The sequence below is a fragment of the Cibotium barometz genome, chromosome 57, assembly GCF_041138505.1.
Source record: "Cibotium barometz isolate CiBa-2024 chromosome 57, ASM4113850v1, whole genome shotgun sequence".
NCBI lineage: Eukaryota > Viridiplantae > Streptophyta > Polypodiopsida > Cyatheales > Cibotiaceae > Cibotium > Cibotium barometz.
The window spans coordinates 9,288,340-9,310,069 of record NC_141102.1 but is presented as its reverse complement, the minus strand read 5'-3'; the positions used below and the strand labels follow the sequence as shown (position 1 = coordinate 9,310,069).

Genomic DNA, 21,730 nt, shown 5'->3' with positions numbered 1-21,730 from the left:
TCGTACGAAGCACATTGAGGTGCACTACCATTATGTCAGGGAGAGACTCTCTGCAGGAGAGATCAGTTTGGCTTATGTGCCAACACAGGATAACCTTGCAGACCTTTTCACAAAGGCTCTGCCTCGTGAGAAGTTCGAAGCTTTTCGCAAAGCTTTGGGCTTACTCCCTTTTGTGGATTCGTCCACATAGCTAGACACTTCCCTATACATGAGTGCTAGCTCTTGTTCACCGCATCACTCCAGGGGGGATTTGTTACCATATTATAGTAGTGATGTGTGTGAACACACTTAGGACCGCCGGGGCACTTTTTCCCTCACTAGGAGGTTTTTTCCCCCGTGCATTGTATATACGCCCATTATCTTCTAGGGCTAGTAATCTTTCTTTTTTGGCACTCATAATACACTACTGTGTTGTGCTCAAGCTTCCTCATCTTCTTGAAGTTGTGTGTGCATTCCTGCAACCCTAATTCCAACAGAGACATACACACACACACACACACACACGCGCGCGCGCGCGCGCGCGCGCCACGGGCAAGACCATGGGACCGAATAGCACGAATCATGACAAATTCGCACCAGTAATAGCAATAAGAACGCATATTCCGTTGACACAACAAGGAGTATTAATGAAAGAAGTGCATTAATAATAAGGACATTATCGCATTAATGTAAGCCAAGCCTGCGATCGTACGTGATCGCATCGGTGTAATATGAATGGCTACATTTTTCATTGTTTCTGGAGAAGAAGTGCTGCTTGGGAGGCAGATATAAGCAAACATGGTGAGGGTCAAAGGCACAAAATGATATTTACGATTCAAACGATATTAGAGTCAAGGAACCCGGAATGGCTATCAACCAGGGTTCAAAGCCGAGGACTCTCGATGTAGTTCGACAGCACGATGGGCTCAAATTTGGACTGAGAGTCTAACCCTATAACGGGCCCAGGAGCAAGGTAGCCTTGTCATATCACCGTGAAACTCGCAACATTTACCTTGGTTAATTAACTTAGGCGGCTAGACCACCTCAGAAGTGGGTAATGAAACAACTCCAAACCAACTTGTATGTATCTCTCTCTCTCTCTCTCTCAAGGAAATTTTTCCATTCCTATAGGTTGGGAACAAGATGAATAGAATGAAGGGAGAAGGATTATAAATGCTTTATATATATATATGTATGTATGTATGTATGTATATGTACACACACACACACACACACACACACACACATATATATATATATATATATATGTATGTATGTATGTATGTATGTATGTATGTATGTATGCATACATACATACATACATATATATATATATATCATATATATACATATATATATGTATGTATGTAATGTATATACATACATACATACATACATGCATGCATACATACATGTATGTATGTATGTATACATACATACATACATACATATATATACATATATATGTATACATACATATATATATATACATATATACATACATATATATATATATATATATATATATATATATATATATATATGAGTGTGTGTGTGAAGACCGTTCTTCAAGGATCCTTTCTTTATCCTCCAAGGTGACCCATTCCTTCATAAGAACTCTTCTAGGCCCATTCCAAGGAACCATTATGGGCTTCTTCCAAGAGGAATTTAATCCAATTATTCTACCATGACCCTTCCTTGGAAATAAGACTATCACCTTTGCTAATAACAAACCATAGCCAAGGCTAACCAACCCTTGACCTTACATGTGGATGAGCATTGGGGATAGGCCTGGATTCACTTCACCTTAATCCTTAAAATGCTCACACTTTAGTAATGACCACAAACAACACAAAAGAAACCCTTACATGCTCTCCATGTGTCAAAGTAACATTTCTCTGATTTTTCTGTACTACAAATCTTGGGCATGCTTTAAGAAGATTACTGCATCTTTTTTCTGTTTTGCTCATTCCATGGTTAATGCTTTATAATACAAGAGCTGATTGCTTGCAATTAAATTGTGAGTGACCTGATTATAATACAGGCAATTTACAAACAGCCAATGGTCATAGCATCAGAAGCTATGACTTGTGTGCTAAATCCAAAAAGAATTACATACCCACATTGGGGTTATGATACAGCAATAGATATGCCTCACACTCTTGAGAGTTCGATGGATTTTTTGAGGGCTTGAAGGAGACTTTGCATGATGATAGGTTCACCAGGTGGGACTTCATTCTTGAAACGGCCACTCCGTACGGCACGGAACATTGCATTGGAATCTTGAGTACCTGGATAGACAACACAGTCTATATGTGCAAGATCCTCTATTGCACCATTCACGAGCCGAATGTAGCCAAGCCTTACTCCACCATCAATTTTGTCTACCTGCTCACAAAGGAACACAAGTAAAAACAAAAAGTACAAGGCAGGGAAGTATGCAGACGCAACATGCAGCAGCAACCATAGATATGGGTCGAATGAACAAGGTTTCAAAACTACATGCGCTATGAGGTAAAGGAGCCATGTCTCTTTCTCGCGTAGTGCTATTACGACTAGACATGCAAATATTCTGAATGTCCAATATTACCCAAGGAATGTCACATGCATCACCCATGGGAGTGCCACGTGGACATGCTTCCTGCTTGCAGCCACCTCAAGGGCAAGATTCGAGCAAGAGAATGGACTGATTGGGGTAGTTCTGACAGCCCTATAGGCTCCCAGAGGTGCCCAGGACATGCACCAATGGTTGGGAAACTTGTTGGGCACACTGTGAACATGTTTTATGGCCTTTTTGATGATGTTTTATGACCTGAAAACGCCATCAAATCCCTCTAAGGGAGGTCGAAGGTCATTTGTAAGCATTTAAAGATAAGAGGTTACAAAGCCAAGACCAAGGGACCTATGCATGCTAATGAAAGTCTGCACGCTACTCAAAGGAGTCATGAAACTCAGCCCTAATGGTGCAGGCATCAAGGTGTTTCTCAAGTTTCCTCTGCAAAGCACACAATCTACGCCTGATGGCTCTCTCTATCCAAGATCTCTTGCCTCCTGGCTAGGGCCACATTGTAATAAAGATCACTGACACTCCCTAAGGCAAGAGAAACTCTTTGCCTAGAGTCAAGAGCATCACAAGCTCTCCAACATCCATCACCTGCCATGATAACTCTGCATCTGAATAACGAGACTCTGGTATGCATACTCAGGGAGGAGAGTTCTGGCTCCCCACATCTCCAATGCACAAAACTACAGGACAATGGTCTGACTTGAGGTGCCTGAACATAACAGACCTTGAAAACATATCAATCATAATTATCACACAAGAAACTATTTCGTACCAGAAACCACATGCGACAAAGAGAAAAACAAGAGAAAAAGAAAAGTAGGTCCCACCTTAATCGGAACTGGCAAAGGCATATTTGCATTTTGCGTAAGATTACTTCCCCACTGAAAAAACACAGAAAATGCAATTAGTGGCAGTACAGGATATTTATTATTCAATTAAGTTGTTTAATTTAAAAAAAAACAGAAAAATAATCTGTTATGACAACCAAAACAATGTAGCTGCTCTTGCTTTCAATCCTTTTTCTGGAATGAGCCAAAACAATGTCGCTTGTTACTCCTTGAATACATCAATGCTTGTTAGGCCACGAACTGGGAATCACAGCAAGATAAAGAAAAGATCTTAAGGTCTTCAGGCTCATGAAAGGTTTCCTCATCATAAACTGGGAATCACAACAAGATAAAGAAAAGACCTTAAGGTCTTCAGCCTCAACAAGGCCTAAGGGTACCCTGTGTACAGGGTAGACATAAACACGGTACAGTAGAAAGATCCTTGATCCCTGGAGTGAGAGTTTGTAAGATAAAATTCGGGTTTGTACGAGCTAAACTTGAGCAGGGACAGGGCCAGTGAGAGTTTGTAAGATGAAATTCGGCTTTGTACAAGCTAAAGTCCAGCAGCCAAATGAGGGGTCAAGCAATGCCTGGAGGCATAGGCCTATCAGAATGATCAAGCCAAGGATCGAAAGCAACTAAGACCGGTGTTGGCAATAATGCATGTGATCAGAAACCAACAAGTAAACCGTCCTTTCCAAGGCATTTCTTACAGAGGACTTCTTGCACAGGGAAGGCAGAGCCACTTGTCACATAAGCTGGCATACTTGCTGACGGGCCACGTCTTTATCCTTGCAATGGATCAGATGTAAGTAGGGCCCTACAGTGAGAAAGTCTTGCGAAAGCGATTTAATTTAACATCAGCAGTTAAAGTTTGAATCGATCAGACAGCAAGAAACTTGAACATTCATCCACATAAGACACCAGCATACAGAGCACCATCCTGCGCACGCACGCAAAAGCCCCGCGGTGAACCGGGAACAATTGGTGAGAATAGCACCACAACCCCCCTCCCTTCCCTTTCCACAGTAAGCTAAACCGGATACAAGATAGAAAGTACAAACAATGCTGAAAACTGTAAAACCTCACTCTATTCTATGTGCAAAGAACAAACCAGGAACCTCATCAACCTTCCATCACCTTCTCTGTCAATTCTGGCCTGTGTTTGCTGAGTTTGTCTGCTAATGGAGCAGCAATCTGATTTGCTGTTTTCTGGGCTGATTCTGCTGCTGAAAGGCTGTGTTTTTCTCCATTGGGGGATGAAGTGGAAGAATATGAAAGTGTCCCCTCCCCATATGCACGTGTCCAACAGTGCCCTGCATTTCTAACAGTGTCCCACATTTCCAACAATGCCCTGTATTTCAACGTGATAGTTTTGTTGGGATGAGGGTTAGGGTTTGGAGTAACGCGCACAGACACACACAGTGAAGCAATCATGAGCAAGGAGACACAATACTCTATGATACTTGAGTGTACCACAATGCTAGTACAAAAGAAAGGCCAAAGTGACCTTAAGTACAAAAGTCACTTCACACACTCTCCCAAAAGTGAGATAGAGTGTGTTCCTGTGCATGGGGAAAAAGCCTCCTATTGAGGGATAAAGTGTCATGCCTAGTGCTAGAGTATTCACACCACTGCCCATGACATAGATATCTACAAACCCCCCTGGAGTGATGTCACGGGAGTGAGATTTTTGAAATATTTTATTATCAAATTTTTGTAAAAAGAAAGCTTGTAGAGCAAGCTTGGGCTAAAATAGCCATGTAATCTATTTTTGATGGAATAAAATACTATAAAAATACTCAAGCAGGGATACTTTTGTTAGAAGTCATCTCCTATCTATACATATACACCAAGGCCTCTCTTGTGGGTGTGCCTGCTCTTATTAGGTGTTTTCTCATTTTTCCCCACTCTCCATATTTTTTCCCCATTTTTTCCATGGCTTGGGTGTCTGCCCTGTGCTGGCAGGATGCTCCAGGTTCAGGCCGACTATCACACATGTGGATGTGACCTTTGATATAGGTTGGCCGACTGGCTTACACAAGTCGTGTACCCCACTCATGTTGGCCGACTGGATGACACCAGTCGTGAGGCAGTCGGGTGCCTTAAGCCCTGGCCGACTGGGTATTTGGGGCCATATAAAATGGCCCCATGGCCCCATGCCATTGTATCATTCATTCGGGATTCTTGTGTATATACAGAGTTCATACCCAGCCACTCTCTTGTCTGCATTTTTTCTCCTTCTGCTTTTTTTCTCCTTCTGCTCCAAGTTCAGTTTGTTGCATGCTGGCGTTTGTCTTCTACGTGGGCCTCTGTTCAACGTGGAGTCCTGCACGTGTTTGCTCTCAGTTGTGTGTCTCATATTCTGCTGCGCATTCCGACATGGTATCAGAGCACGAGGCTGCTTGAAGATCTTGGAGACGTGGAGAGCTTGCGGGACTGTTGAAGCCCTTGAAGACCTTGGAAGAGCTTGCGGGAGACTTGGAGATTCGGGACTGTTCGTGATTGGTGCTGATCGAAGGCATCGGTGGACCGTGCGGGACCTGGAGAAGCGAGGAGTAAGCAGTTCAAGCCTCGTCTTCATTGTGTTTCCCACCCAGCCTCCCTTCAGAAGACCAAGTTCACCCCCCGGAGGAGCGAGACTGTTCGTGTTTTTAGTGCTGTTTGGGGACCCTTGTGGGCCGTTCGGGACGTGGTGAAGCAGGGAGCAGCAAGTGCAGATTTATCTTCAGGTTTTGTTCCCACTCACCCTCCCCATTCACACGACCAAAGTTCACCCCCCGCAATGGCAGATTTACTAAGCATGTGAAGATCCCTACACTCCCCACGTTCTCGGTGGACCGTCAGTTGGACGGGAACAACTACGGCATATGGAAGGTTATGATGGAATCTGTTCTAGAGTCTTACGACCTCGCTGATTTCATCGTTGTTGGGGTTCCACGGCCGGAAGTAGAGGAAGGGGAGTTACCGTCGATCCGAAAGGACCAGGAGGAACAAGCACAGATCTAGGATCGTGTCAACGCCAGGGTCCGTTCATTTATCTTCCTCAACTGCACACCGCAGGCAATCAATCATGTAAAGCATATGACGCTGGCCAGAGATATATGGCAGCATTTGGCTTCTCTTTACAACAGGGTATCGCCCATGAAGAGGATTTCCTTGGAAGTACAGATGCGGGTTATGAGCCCTGCAAAGTCGTTGACGATGCGGGAGCATATTAACAAGCTGTAGGCTCTTCAGCAGGAAGTTCTTCAGGCTGGGAAGGAGATATCGTCAGAGGACATGGTCCCAGGTCCTCAGTTTTGAGATGAGTGGCAGTCTCGTATGGCCACTTAAGTGTGGATACGCTGCAGGTGCAGGCTTTCCGGGACCAGATGGTGGATAGCTTGCCAGTTGATGGCAGCAGTTGGCAGGAACTTTCCAGTACTGATGTTGGTGGTTCTTGTGTTCATCAGTCAGAGGAAACTTAACAGGTAACTGAGGAAACTGAACAGGTTACTTATGCTCTGATGTCTCATAGTATTCGGGACAAAGAAACTCCTGTAGATGAGGATGTTCTTTCCACGGGGACCTTTCGGAAAGCCAGGCAGGTGGCACTTGATTACTTGCAGAAGGAGGTGCATACTCCAGGCTTTGTGGTTCCGGATTCAAAGGGGGTGGTTGACAGGTTTCAGAAGGCCTTGGGTGGTCTTCAACAGGTTTCCAGGGCTTGGCTTTGCACCGTAACAGGTGTTGATCCTTGTGAGCAGTGTGATGCCTCTTTGACTCGGAAGCAGAATGGTTCATTGATTTCGTTGATGGACACCAGATTGGACGTGAGCTTCCGGATGATGCAGTTGAGCTCATGGTTGCAGATGACTCTTTGGGAGGCAGGATTGCGTATCCTGTGGTTTCTGCGGCATGCGAACGATCATGGACTCTTTTACGCAGGAGGGAGATTGATGGATGGAGTCCGACTCCACGGTTGGAGTGACTCAGATTGGGGAGGAGATCAAGACACAAGGAGATCTACTTCAGGCCCAGGAGCAGTTTTTTGGAGCAGTAAGAGGCAATCATCTTTTGCCTTGTCGTTGACAGAGGCAGAGTACCAGGCTGCTTGTGATGCTGCTTGTGTTGCAGAGGTTGCATTGCAGGATTGGGCTTCCACTGGAGGAACCCATGGTCATCCAGAGGCACTTTGTTCGTGAACGGACCGTTTCTGATGATATCTTGCTGAAGTTTTGTTCGACGGAGGACAGTACGGTGGACCTCTTCACGAAGTCGCTATCTCAGGATTCGCTCAGGCGGCACCCCAGCTCCCTGTGGTTGGTTTCACAGCCAGGAGCTGAGAGGGGGTGTTAGAAGTCATCTCCTGTCTATACATGTACACCAGGGCCTCTGTTGTGGGTGTACCCGCCCTTATTAGGTGTTTTCTCATTTTTCCCCACTCTCCATATTTTTCCCCATTTTTCCATGGCTTGGGTGGCTGCCCTGTGCTGGCAGGATGCTCTAGGTTTAGGCCGACTATCACACGTGTGGATGTGACCTTTGATAGAGGTTGACCGACTGGTTTATACAAGTCGTGTACCCCACTCATGTTGGTTGACTGGATGACACCAGACGTGAGGCAGTCGGGTGCCTTTAGCCCTGGCCGACTGGGTATTTGGGGCCATTTTAGCCCCCATGCCATTGTATCATTCATTCGGGATTCTTGTGTATATACAGAGTTCATACCCAGCCACTCTCTTGTCTGCATTTTTTCTCTTTCTACTCCCAGTTTAGTTTGTTGCAGGCTGGCATTTGTCTTCTACGTGGGCCTCTGTTCAACATGGAGTCCTGCACGTGTTTGCTCTCAGTTGTGTCTCATATTCTGCTGCGCATTCCAACAGCTTTTAGCACACACTTGGGAGGGCAATTGGGACCCAATTTGGTGTTATCTTTCATTTCTATATTTTTCTGTGCGCACGCTTCCCGAGGTCTCGGTATTCCCGTTTCAATGGTAGCAAAGCCCTAGCTATGCTCCAACAAAAAGGTGTGTGTTTTCAAACACTCAAACGGCCCGGGACCATCAGGTCCTTTGTGTGAAGGTGAGAAATGGCGGCACGAAGCCCAATGTGACGGCAGCATGTCAGAACGGCAGCAAAGAGGACGGCCCGCACAACACCGGCGGCAAAGCAGTGAACTAACACACGGCCCGGCGCACCGACAACAAGACCGCATCGCGGTAGCACACAGCAATAGCGGGGTACAACTATGGTTGTCGACACACGGCCGACAAACGGACGGCGTCAACAGCGGGCACGGCACCGGTGTCTCCTCAAGAGACACTCGTTTTTATCTTATAACCTGTGCCAAAGATCTTAAAAACACTATATGGGATAATTCAATCACTTGCGTAGCAGCACGTGGTGAGCCGCGAGGGAAAGAGAAAGAAGAAGAAGAGGAGAGAGAAAGAGAAGAAGGAAAAGAAGAAGAAGAATAAGGAGAGAAGAGAGAAGAAGAAGAAGAAGAGGAGGAGACAGAAGAAAGAGAAGAAGAAGAAGAGGAGGAGGAGAAAGAAAGAAAGAAAGATATATTAATGTTTGCAAAAGGCCAAAATTGGCCTATGAGACAAACAAGTAGTACAATGATGTTCCTCCAGTCATCAAGAGAAAAATGTGGAGAGAGAAGAAGGAGAAGAGGAAAGAGGAAGAAGAAGAAGAAGAGGAAAGAGGAAGAAGAAGAAGAAGAGGAGGAGGAGAGAGAAAGAGAGAAGAAGAGGAGAAGAGAGAGAGACAGAGAGAGACAGAGAGAGAGAGAAGAGAAAGAAAGAAAGAAAGCAAAAAAACGATTATTGTTACCGTCATTGATTGGATTCAACGGTTTCAAATGTTTTCTCAGCTCTACAAAGACTCTCGACTGGGGTAGACTTTCAGATTATACACCTAACCCGAACTAACATTATTCTAGACTATCTGACTATGTGATTATTACTTAAGCAGTTTATGTCGTAATCATAAATACAATAGTCTTGACTTTGTGCATGAGTGTACGCATGTTGTTATGTGTAGTGTAAGCATGATGTACAGGTTATACCAATGATCTCTACCATAGAGCTTCCAACAATTTTCATCTCGACTTACATACAATAAGTCTTCATCTTTACCGAATAATTACGTTTTCAGTTATTCACAAATTGTTTTAAATTCTGTATTTCTCTTAACCTTTTCATTTTGTAGCCAACAATGCATCAAGATAAGACTCTTACTTTTGGATTTTATTTTTACGTCATAAGTTTTATTTAATATTTATTATTTCACTTGGACTCAATGATGCTGAAGAACAAGACTACCACAACGACTACTCCGACTCTTAGAGTAACATATTCATTTGATTATCCCTATATCAAATTTTATTTAAGACTTTTGCAAATTTCAAGGAGAGTTCTTATGCATCAAAAGTAGAACTTCTCGGCCCTTCCATCTTGAACTATACTTTATGAATTTTTCACTATGAATTAGTCTTGTGGTATGGGACACAAGATTAATCTTGTGTAAAGTATTCCGATGCATACTTATCGCTAGATTTGTGTGGAATAATTTCTAGTGGTATGGGATACTAGAATTTATTACACATAGAAGTCCTTGATACAATGTCTCTTTTATATGTCTATGATGAATACTTACTGATATTTATCTGTGATGGATAACTTATCACAAATTCAGTGTTGGTTGTGAGTGAATCCAATCAACTGTGACATGTGTGACGCATGTAAGGAATGTGTGAGTTTGATTGTGAGTAAATCCAATCAACTCTTTTGAATTAATTCTTGATGAGGGTAGTCCAGTGTGGTATAAGATCAAGAGTGAATCCGATTTTTTAGAGGGTGACCCTAGTTGGTTGTGAGTGAATCCAACCAGCTGTGACACGTGTGAGATGTGTGGTATACTCTGTGAATACGTGTGACTATAATATATGGATGTTGCATACATGCAAGGGTTGACTTGCATTTTGTGGATACCACACTTTTGGTCTCTCCTGCCCATTTCGCCCCTTTCGCCCGTCGCTTCAGCACTGGTCGCCACCCTCTTCAGCACTGTTCGCCCCGCTTCCCCGCCTTCTGCCCATTTCGCCCCTCTCAGGCCAGAGTGAGGAAGAGAAAGCTCTATTGCTGCTTTGTGGATTTCCGCAAGGCATTTGACACAGTACCACGAGAGAGGCTATTTTAGCGCCTGCAGTCTCTTGACATACCAGCAAATATGACATGGGGCATCTATGCATTATATGAGCAGGTTTTTGGGCGAGTCAGATGTCCAGGAAGTATGTCCGAGATTATTGCTAGCACCATTGGTGTGAAGCAAGGATGCCCACTTTCCCCCACGCTATTTGGGTTATACATTGATGAGGTGGCTGACTTCATTACACGGGGAGGCGAAGATGGAGTTGATTTAGCAGGTACCTCAGTACATATTATGCTCTATGATGATGATATTGTATTAGTGTCTGAGTCTCCAGGTTGTCTACAGCAGCATCTACATGCACTCGATGATTTCTGCACACAGAGGGGTCTTACTCTGAACCTTGGGAAAACCAAGGTTATGGTCTTTCATACATCGAGACAGGGCAGGAGTCAGCTGACATTCACTCTCGCAGGACGCCAGGTGGAGGTGGTGACATCATACGTGTACCTAGGGGTTACCTTCTCTGCAGCAGCCACACGCTTCACCAGGGGTTTAGCAGCCAGAGCTAGATTGACACGGGGATATGCAGCATTGGCTATGCTAGAGAGACAGTGCCACCAGGCGCATTTTCAGGAGCCTCGGACGAAGGGGTGGCTATTTGACACATTAGTCACACCGGCATTGATGTATGGAGCAACGGTATAGGCGTCAGGCCTTGCTACCCATTGGTGGACACAGATAGAGAGACCACAGGCCCTCATGATGGCACGCATGATACGCAGCAAACCATCAGTACCTCATGACATTATCCGAGCAAAGTTTGCTGCACCTCCTATGATGGTAGAGGCCATATTTCAGACTATATGCCTGCTAGACAGATTCAGAGAGATGCCACAGGACAGATTGTCATACAAAGCTTTTGAGGCATCTAGACAGCTGGCTGAGGCAGGAGACAGAGGATCATGGTATGCACAGTCACACATTGGTTCTCACAGCATGGCCTAGACATGGATCATCTACCACCATTCCAGTATGACAGGGATGCACCACATATCCGTCTCTCTCATAGTGAGAGGAACAGAGTATTGAGACAGGATCTATGGCAGCTCTATACACGAGAGACATGGATATCGCCTACACAGCCTCTTCCACCGAAGATGCTATACTACAGAGATCACTTCATGAGTATCACTGATGATGTATTTATAGAGAGGCCTAGATACATGGAGGGCTTTTTACCACACGGCTCCCGAGTGGCTATTGGTCAGCTTAGAGTTTCATCACACCGATTGGAGATTGAGACTGGCAAAGCAGCACGGATCTCCCGAGAGGAGAGGGTATGCAGATTGTGCAGAGAGGAGGTGGAGAGTGAGGAGCATTATGTATGCAGATGCAGAGCATATACAACCATCAGAGAGAGATATCCCATTTTATTCAGAGAGCCACATTCCCTACGCCAGATCTTTGAGGCAGCAGACCAGCGCATACTGGGGAGATTCATTCTAGACATACAGCGCCACAGAGAGACATTATTACAGGCTCAGACAGCTCCAGAGGGGGGGGCGACAGACACAGATTACTACATTTTTTCAAAGATCCATCCCCCTCCCAGCCCCTACACGGCAGGAAATTACTCTCCAGAGAGCAGAGACACTTAGAGCCCGCAGGAGACAGAGTACACCTGGCTTTCGGACACCACGCCTATACCAGAGAGAGATGACAGAGATCAGAGCTCAGTTTCACAGAGAGGGGGCGGAGCGACGGGCTCACTTCAGAGCACACCCAGGCATGTTCTTCAGGGAGCTGTGGACACCCCCTTCACTGATGTATACCATTTTATACCCCCGGTATGGTACAGGATGGAGCTAGCTAGGTTGCATATCATGATTGTATACTCCATGCATATAGCTTTGCATTCTCCTAGTAGAAGAGCTCCATCCCCTTCACCACTCATTGTACTTATTGCACACCCAGATTCAGCTTTTCAGTTCAGTTTTTTTTCATTTTGTTGGGATGACAGAGGATACCCCATACAGGTACTCCGATTTGTCTCATAGGCCGAGTTCGGTCTTTTGGAAGACGTTAATAAAATCTTTCTTTCTTTCTTTCTCTCTCTCATTTCTGTGTGTGAGCTATTCTACCTTGCACCTAACCCTAATGTGCAGGTTTGTGTGTGTGAGTGTGTGAGTCCAACACCCAACACCTCTTGCATGGAGCCTCTCCCCGACAATGATATTGCACCTCAATATGCTTCTTTTTAGTTTTCTTGATTCTTGCTCCTCTCTATGGAGATGAGTTTGTACTTAGCCCCGTGTGTGACCTGCTTCATGTTGTATGGACGAAAGCCTATTGGTGCCACCCGTGTATGGCCAGGATGGCGTCTTACCTATGGGATTGTCACTCCATAGGAAGACCAAGACATATATTCATATTTCTGTCGCACTAGTTTTGTACCCAACAGGAACTTTCTGTACAAGTTTCATGAAAGGGAGATTTCGTCCATTACATGTGCACATGCATTTGTGACTGCAAGCATAAACTTGTTTTCGCATGATTTGTTTGCGTGTGTTTGCCTATTTTGCCATGCTAGTACACTGGACGAGGATGCCCCCAGTGTACCGTGGGAGTGATGCTTGCTGACACATTGGTGTGGCATGTGAACAGGTGGTAAGTATTACCATTTTGGCCCCTTTTAAAATGTAAAATCCATAAGCTATGTAACTTTAATATTTATAAGCTAATATGTTCACACACATTTAAAAGAGGGGCTGGACATTTTCTAGTGTGGGTGCCCATAGTATTAAATAGGCATTAAGGTTTTATAACCTTTACAAAAGGTTTTGCATGAAACATTTTAGTATTTTTCCCACGTGTGGCTGGCTTCATTTTTCTCTTCATCGCCTGCTGTCCCTCTCTCTCCATCGCCTGGTACCCTCCTCCAATCTGTACCCACCTGAATTGTACCTGCGTCCGAGTACTTGTACCCTGCTGTACCTGAATTGTACCTACTGCCCATGTGCTGAATCTGCTGTACCTGCTGAACTTTTCACATGTGCTGTACCTGCTAAATAGTACCTGTTGAACCTGCCTTGTACCTGTAGTACCTGAATTGTACCTGCTATACTTGAATTGTACCTACAGTACTTGAATTGTACCTATTGTACCAGAGTGTACTCGTACCAGATTGTACTTGTACCGGGACCTCTACTTGTTGTACCAAGTGCCTCATGTTGCTTATGTGTAAACTTAAAATTTGCTGAATTAGTTCAAAGTTTTCTCTAAGTTTTGTGCAGAGCAGGAACAAAGCATGTTTATGCTAGCCATGCTCAGGAAGTTTTTCTAGTGTGGTTAGTTTTTCCCTGTGGTGGTGCTAACCGCGCTCTCAGAACTTCTGAAAGCCAGTGAAGGTTAGACACACTAGGGAATCTCGGAGCAAAGCTTATCTGGGAGAACCAGGCAATGTTCCCTCCGCGGTGTATCCCTTTGTCTGTGTTAGTACGGGCGTGCCTGTTGGTGCACGGTCCCGGAAGACCAGTGAAAGACAGTTGTGCACCCAGTGAAGGGGGGAGTGTGCTTGTGATTTTGGACTTCTTCGACTGTCCAGACTTCATCGACAACTACCCAATTTGTTTGAGTTATATTCACTCCATGTGAGGAGAAATCTGGCCTTTTGGCCCGTGACACTTGTATATATAAATACTCCAAGAAATACATATGTATTGAGAGGAGGGCCGGCCCTTTCCGGCCCCAGTGCTCGTGTCAAGTGTTATTGGTCATTTTCAATATTAATGTTGCTAATAATGTCCATTGATGGTATTAGTTAAGTGCTCTAAAATGTGTATTTTGTCTTCCGATTTGTAGGCCTCCAGTAGGGAGCGGTTACATTGGTATCAGAGCCCGATCGTCTCTCTTTCTCAAGAGAAGACACGGAGTTTTGAGATCGGAAGCAAGTACGGACACTTGACTCAATGGACAGCCAAGGCAATCCTTTGGTGGTGCCAGATTCTAGAGGTCACTTAAGTGCTTCACGTGATTCTGATGCATTGCTTGGTCGGCACAAGCCTCTTGAGAGAGGTTATGACAGTGCATTCATGGGACAGCCATCCCGTGGTAAAGAGCCTATGCATGAGGATGAGCCCAATGCCTTGAGGGCTGAATTGGAGCACATGAAGAAACTTTTGCAGGCAAAGGAGCAAGAGCTGAAATTTATGCATGAAGATCCCCATGTACAAAGTGTCATTGAAGCAAGGACAGCTGATGCTATGGTGGATATGACCTTTGAGTCCATGGCTCGTGAAGTGGGCAAGAAGCCAAGGGAGTTGGCACTCTCTTATCTCATCCGCAAGGGTGATCTCAAGGAAGGAGAGGATGGAGAGCTAGTATTCAAGAATTCATCTCGTTTGAAGCAGGGAGACCCAGCATCTCAACGGTTGAGGTCTTTTATACACAAGGAAGAGGTATCAGTCACTTCTCGCCATGCATCTACTCCTCATGGGACAGGAGGCAACAAGTATATGCATGTTGGAGCTAGTGGGCGACATGATGGCCTTGTGCATGGAGAGTGGTCGGCATGCAAGCTGAAAGACCTTGCCTATTGAGTTGTCTCGTGGAGAGACGATGCATCATTTGGGGAGGCCACATGCATCGGGGCCACTTATTCATAATGCACATGCCACCGTGCCTCTTGAAACATCTTTGATTGCCCATAAAGCCCATGCAGAGAGGGCTGCCCCGTTGGATAAGGGGAAGAGAAAAAGAGAAGAACATGTATCACATCCCAAGAAGCTCAAGGAGTTCAAGGCAGCGGACAAGTCCGTGAAATTTGATGCCTTTCATGGAGAGTATGATGTCTCTAAGGTGCTAGCTTTTGTGGCACAATTTGACGTTGCTTTTAGTGATGAGGACTTCACTGAGAAGTCCAATATTCGTCATGCAAGCATGTTCTTGAAGGGGACAGCTGCCCATTGGTGGATCACTGAAAAGACCACCAAAGATCCCATTTGCACTTGGAAAGAGTTTAAGGACAGATTTTATACCCAGTTTTTGCCTCCTAATGCAGAGCAAACTCTCACCCAAAAGTGGAATAGACTTGAGAAAAAAGATAATGAAAGTGTGCAGCAATATGTCAATAAGTTTTGGAAAGTGTTGCTTGAGGTAACTCCCTTCATGCAACTCTCAGAGGATGAAAGGAAGAGGAAGTTTTGCTCCGGATTGCAACTAGCTTATTGTTCGGGCATTGAATTGCACCCGAAACACACTCTTCAGCAGCTCATAGCATCTGCTCTTGCTACGGAGCAATTGGTGCTTAAAATTAAGCAAGATCAAGAAAGTTCCAAGGGCGAAGAGACCCAAACCTGCAAAAAGGTGGACAGCCACCTAAAAAGAGCTTCCAGGACATTGTGATGTAATTTTGGGTATGCCCTAGCATAAGAAGATAGACCTAGCCATTGATTGGACTGGAAACAAGATTAGGTTCCCTTTTAAGAGCAAGAATGAAACTTTTGATGTAGGAGTTGAGGGGAATTCCATTCCACTCATTAGTCATGTACTAGTTCCTACAGCAATAAAGCAATCTATTTCCTCGTACTTGATATATGTAAGAGATCCAAAGGAATCTGAGAGTGATGAGTCACTCCCAACTCTTGATCATGAAAGAAAAGATTTCCTAAAGAAGTATGAAGATTGTTTTGCAGATACTCTTCTAGGAGAGCTACCTCCTAAGAGACCGGAAGATCATCAGATTGACATCATGCCAGGAAGCTCACCTCCTAACAGACCTTATCGTGTGAGTCAAGCTCAACAAGAGGAGATTATGAAGCAAGTGACCGAGCTATTGAAAAAGGGTTTAATTAGACCTAGCTCATCACCTTTTTGCTCCCCAGTTTTATTGGTTCAGAAAAAGGATGGTTCTTGGCGTATGTGCATTGATTACAGGGCTCTTAATAAGATCACTGTGAAGAACAGGTTTCCTATTCCTCGGATTGATGACATCGTAGAGAGTGGATGGAGCCACTATCTTTAGCAGGATTGACTTAAAGAGTGGTTACCATCAAGTCAGGATTGTTCCAAAGGACATTCACAAGACCGCATTAAGGCCTACCCTTGGACAAGTATTTGGTGATGCCTTTTGGTCTTACCAATGCCCCGGCTACTTTCAACAGAATGATGGGAAGAATATTTCAAGCACATAAAAAGTTTGCAGCTACTTTCTTTGATGGCATTATTATGCATTCAAAGAATCGAAAGCACTTGGATATGGTATTTCAGGAATTGCGGAAGCACAAGTTATATGTGAATGGCAAGAAGAGTGAGTTCTTTTTGTCAGAAATTCACTACTTGGGCCATATAATGTCCAAGGAAGGAGTAAGGATGGACCCAAAAAAGGTCAAGGCTATTATGGAATGGCCAGAGTTGACTAGTGTGTGTTGGGGTAAAGGCGTTATGCCCACCCTTATAGTGTGTACAAGCCCATAAGTTATAGTACATAGTACACTTAGTACTTTTAATGTACTAAGTGCACTATGTGTACTAGTGCAATATACATGTGTGATAGGGGAGTCACACACTCATACTTATGAGTTGACTTATCCCCACAACTCTCTCTCTCTCTCTCTCCCTTGCTTCTCTGTGTATGTCTCCCATGAATGAACTCTAACCCTAACTGTTTCTCCCCATCAACTGGTATCAGAGCTGGAGCTGGAGCAGGCCCGTCCTCTCTGTTTGATCGAGCAAAGAAACCTCTGTTAACTGAGTGCTGGGCGTGAACGAAGGCAGCAGCAAAGCAAATGCACATAGCCAATTATACGTGTAGCGCTGGCCCTTCCTTCAGCGTGAGAAACGAGCACCTGGCAGAAGCGTCAACAAACGAAGAGGATAGACCGTCAACTTCAGGCGTGAGCCAAGGCAGCATAAGCGGGTGCGTGTGCGAAAGGATCACACAGAGGCGGGTTCTGTGCAACAAATAGCGCCGACGCACTGAACTCCCAGCAGTGGCTGCAAAGCGCATTAGCGCTGGACGTAAAGGCGCTAGGCGAGTGAAGCGCACAGCAGCCAGGCGAAGCGTGAGCGACTCTAATCGTGTAGCCGCTAGGCGAATACGTCAACAAGTGCTGGGCATAGTCGTCGGCTGAGCGGTGAATCACAGCGTGGAGCGAAGTGAGCGTTGAACCACCAAGCGATGGAGTAGCTCAGCGCATCGTAGGCGGAGCAGGCTTCCTCACGAATAGCTTCCAGCGTAAAAGCTTGCAAGTGCTGGAGCTTGGAGAGGAGGCTGCTGAGCAGGGCTTTTGTGGAGCATGTAGTCGGCCAGCCCAAGCCCCTAACTACTAATCAGCAGCAGCATCATCATCCCACACAACTGTGTGGGAGAAGCCTTAACCTGCAACCTGTCAATGCCTACACAGAACAACAGGATCTTCAGCACCAAATTCATCAACCCGCCTGCAAATCAGAAAAAAATCAGAAATTTGAAAGGTATTTTGCTTCAATTTTTTTTTGGGACTTGCAATTGAGCAGGTACAATTATCAATTGAGCAGGTACAGGTGCCCAATTGCTCAATTTTTGAGCAAAATTGGCAAAATTGGGTGACATTGGTCACAATCAAGATAAATTTGCAGGAAATTGGTCACAATCAGGATCAATTTGCAGGAAATTGAATGTCAAATTTGGGGCTTTTGATGTAATTGTGCAATTAAGCACTCATACATGCTGTATGATGTGAGAAATCGCACATTTGGGCAAAATTGCAGCAAATCGCAATGCAAATCAAGGGGCTTTTGTGCCGATTTGGTTGATTTGCATGCAGGCGATCGCATTTGATGCTGTGGATAATGTGCTGATGCTTTACAAGCACTCAATGTGCCTGTAAATCAAGGGGCTTTCATGTATTTGATGTATATGTGGCCAGGGGGAAGCATCGTGAACACTCTGGATGCCTTCATGTGCGTCAATGTACCATCTATGATCAGAAATTGATCTCAAATCAAGGGGCTTTTCAAGTTTGTATGCTTGTTGAGCTTGGCAAAGCAGCAGGCAAGACACTTATGCCTTGAATCCTCAAAAATCAGCTTGCAGTCAAGGGGCTTTTGCCCAATTTCTGTTCGGGACTGTTTTATGCAGTGTACAGGACTGTAAAAGTCTGATTTTCACTCATTTGGACAGCCAGGAGAGCATTTATTGCTATTGTACCTGCTGGTACAGATTTGGCACAGCTTTGTGCATGTTTTGGCATGGCTGTACACTGTTTTGAGTGACCAAAAGGTTCAATTTCAGCTGCTGAAATTGCCGGTACAGGTTTGGTACATCATTGGTGAGCACTTGGTACTGCTGTACAGTACTTTGGAAGGGCAAAAGAGCACATTTAAGGTGCTGTCCAAAATCTGCAGCAACCAGATTTTGGTGTTTTCATCACATAAAGTGGGAGAAAAGTTGCATTCTTGCTTCCGCAGTGGGAGATAAAGCTTGGGAGAATAACCGTGAGCACTTTGTGTGCTTTTGGTGCAGTGTTTGCACATTTGCAGGGAGTCAGGCATTGACAGGTTGCATTTTGCTATGGCAACCACAGGTGAGAGCTCTTCATTGCTTCACATCAAGAAGCTTGAAGGCTCGCATAACTATGATATTTGGCAAACCCAGTGCTACAATGTGTTGCTCCAGAAAAAGCAGCACAAGCCTATCAAAGAAAGGGGTGTGATGCCCGCTTCTCTTACAGCTGAAGAGTGGGAAGATATGGATGAGCTGGCAAGATCTACTATCATGTTGTCTGTGTCAGACTCATTACTTTTCAGCATTCGTGAAGAGAAGACAGCTTGGGGAATGTGGCAGAGATTGCAGGACTTGTATGCCCAACAAAGTGCCTCAAGCAAAGTGTATTGGTTGAAGAAACTCATAGGTCTTCAGATGAAGGAAGGGGCATCTATGACAGCCCATCTCAATGAGTTTAATGGTATTGTCAGCCAAGTCATTAATCAAAAGTTGGCAATGGACGATGAGTTCAAAGCCACTTTTTTGTTATGCACTTTGCCAGAGAGTTGGGACACATTCAGGACAGCCACTAGCAATTCGAATGCTATGCTGTCATATGCAGATGTTGAGGGTGCTCTTCTTCAAGAAGAGATGAACAGGAAAAACAACTCTGTTAGCAAGTCCAATGCAATGAATGCACGTGGGAGATCCCAGCAAAGGGGGAAAAGCCAAGAAAGGGGAAGGAGCAAGTCTCGCTCCAAAAAGGATTTGGAATGCCATTATTGTGGCAAGAAGGGACACATCAAAAAGCAATGCTACAAATGGAAAAATGATCAAAAGGAAAAGGGAAAAGGCAAAGACAAAGAGAAGGATGAAGCCAAAGATGTAAAGCCAAAGGGCAAAAGTGGAGTCAAGATCGAAGAAATCAATGTGTCACATGCAGGTGGCAGTGAGGATGAGGTCCTCTTTACGTCTTCACTTGATGCCCATTCACTTCTTACAGGTGGTCATGGTATGCACTCATGGATCATTGATTCAGGTGCCTCCTTTCATGTCACAGGTTGCACAGACTTGTTTGTCAGGTATACTGCTGGCAATGAAGGAGTGGTTTATTTGGGTGATAACCATGCATGCAAGATTCTTGGCAGAGGTGATGTGAGGCTTGTATTTTCAGATGGCTCACAGCTTATGCTCCATGATGTCAGGCATGTGCCTGAGATCAAGAAGAATCTGCTTTCTACTGGACAGCTTGATGATGCTGATTATGTTACCACATTTGGTAGTGGAAAGTGGAAAATTAGTAAGGGCTCACTGGTTGTTGCCAGAGGCTCTAAGGTGGACACTCTTTACTTTATGCATGCAGGTGTTTGTCACCATGCTAATGTAAATGCAACCGAGCTGCCGGAAATTTCTATGTGGCATAGCCGGTTGGGACACATGAGTGTCAAGGGAATGGAGCAATTGTCTCGTTTGGGTTACTTGCCTTCTAAAGCATTGTATATATGGTAGGCAACTACAGTGCCCCCACAAGAAAGCTCTTGGACAGAAAGATGCTCAGTTAGAGCTTGTGCATACAGATGTATGTGAGATGCCTCAGCTTTCTTTGGGAGAGGCAAAATATTTTGTGTCTTTTATAGATGATGCCACACGCAAGGTGTGGGTTTATCCTCTTCGTTTGAAGAGTGATACATTCTCAGTGTTTCAGAAGTTTGTTGCTCATGTTGAGAATCAAACTGGCAAAACACTGAAGGCTTTGCGTTCCGACAATGGTGGAGAGTATACGTCCAAACAGTTTCAGGACTTTTGTGATGCTAAAGGCATCAAGAGGGAGCTCTCTACTCCTTATGATCCTCCACAAAACGGGACAGCAGAGAGGATGAACAGGACCATTCAGGAGAAGGTCCGTTCTATGTTGTCACATGCTGCATTACCTCATGGTTTTTGGGCTGAAGCTGTTATGACAGCCGTTCACCTTATAAACAGGTCACCTAACACGAGGCTTGGTGGGAAAGTGCCAGAAGAAGTATGGACAGGGAAGCCTCCGTCATACAAGCACTTGAGAGTGTTTGGTTGCGTTGCGTACGTGCACATACGCAGGGAAATGCGCACCAAACTTGATCCTAAGTCTCATAAATGCATATTCCTAGGATATGGTGACAGAGGTGAAATGGGGTATAGACTTTGGGATCCCATGAATAGAAAGATCATACGCAGCAATGATGTCATTTTTGATGAAACATGCATGTATAAGGAGCCTGCAAGGCAACAGGAGCCTAGCAGAGTCATCTTTGATGATGATGGACATCATGGACAACAACAAAGGGCTGTAAATCAGCCATTACAGCAGGAAAACCAGCCCTTAAATGGTGCTGAAAATGGTCCAAATGGACAGCCAGATATGGCAGAAGATATCCCTATGGATATACCACAGTTGGAGGAGATACCGGGCATGATTTTTCAGCCTTATGGCATGGAACAGGAGCCACCAATGGGTGATATGCAGGCTGGACAGCAACCTGCAAATGATGGTCATTGGGTACGGAGGTCCACAAGACCCTCCAGAGCCCCTGACAGGTTTGTTCCAGGGGTTGACTACTTGATGCTCACTGACTGTGGGGAGCCCTCATGTTATAAAGAGGCTTTACAGAGGGCAGACAAGGCTCTATGGGAGCGTGCCATGAAGTCAGAGATGGATTCTCTGCATAAAAATGAAACATGGAAGTTGGTGCATTTGCCTGCAGGCAAGAAGGTTTTG

The 21,730-nt window shown here is 44.9% G+C and overlaps 1 protein-coding gene across 1 annotated transcript in view; it reads right to left on the bottom strand.

Annotated features, from left to right (window-relative positions):
• Positions 1 to 1,910: 1,910 nt before the first annotated feature.
• The window catches only part of LOC147606394 (uncharacterized), a 67,072-nt gene continuing 47,252 nt past the window's right edge, over positions 1,911 to 21,730 (bottom strand). Inside the window, exons 2-3 of the mRNA XM_086792148.1 lie at positions 3,373 to 3,426; positions 1,911 to 2,367 (exon numbers count right to left, since the gene is read on the bottom strand). Of these exons, the coding sequence (XP_086648274.1) occupies positions 2,134 to 2,367; positions 3,373 to 3,426 (288 nt within the window). The 3' untranslated portion in view covers positions 1,911 to 2,133. The remainder of the gene's footprint in view (positions 2,368 to 3,372; positions 3,427 to 21,730) is intronic.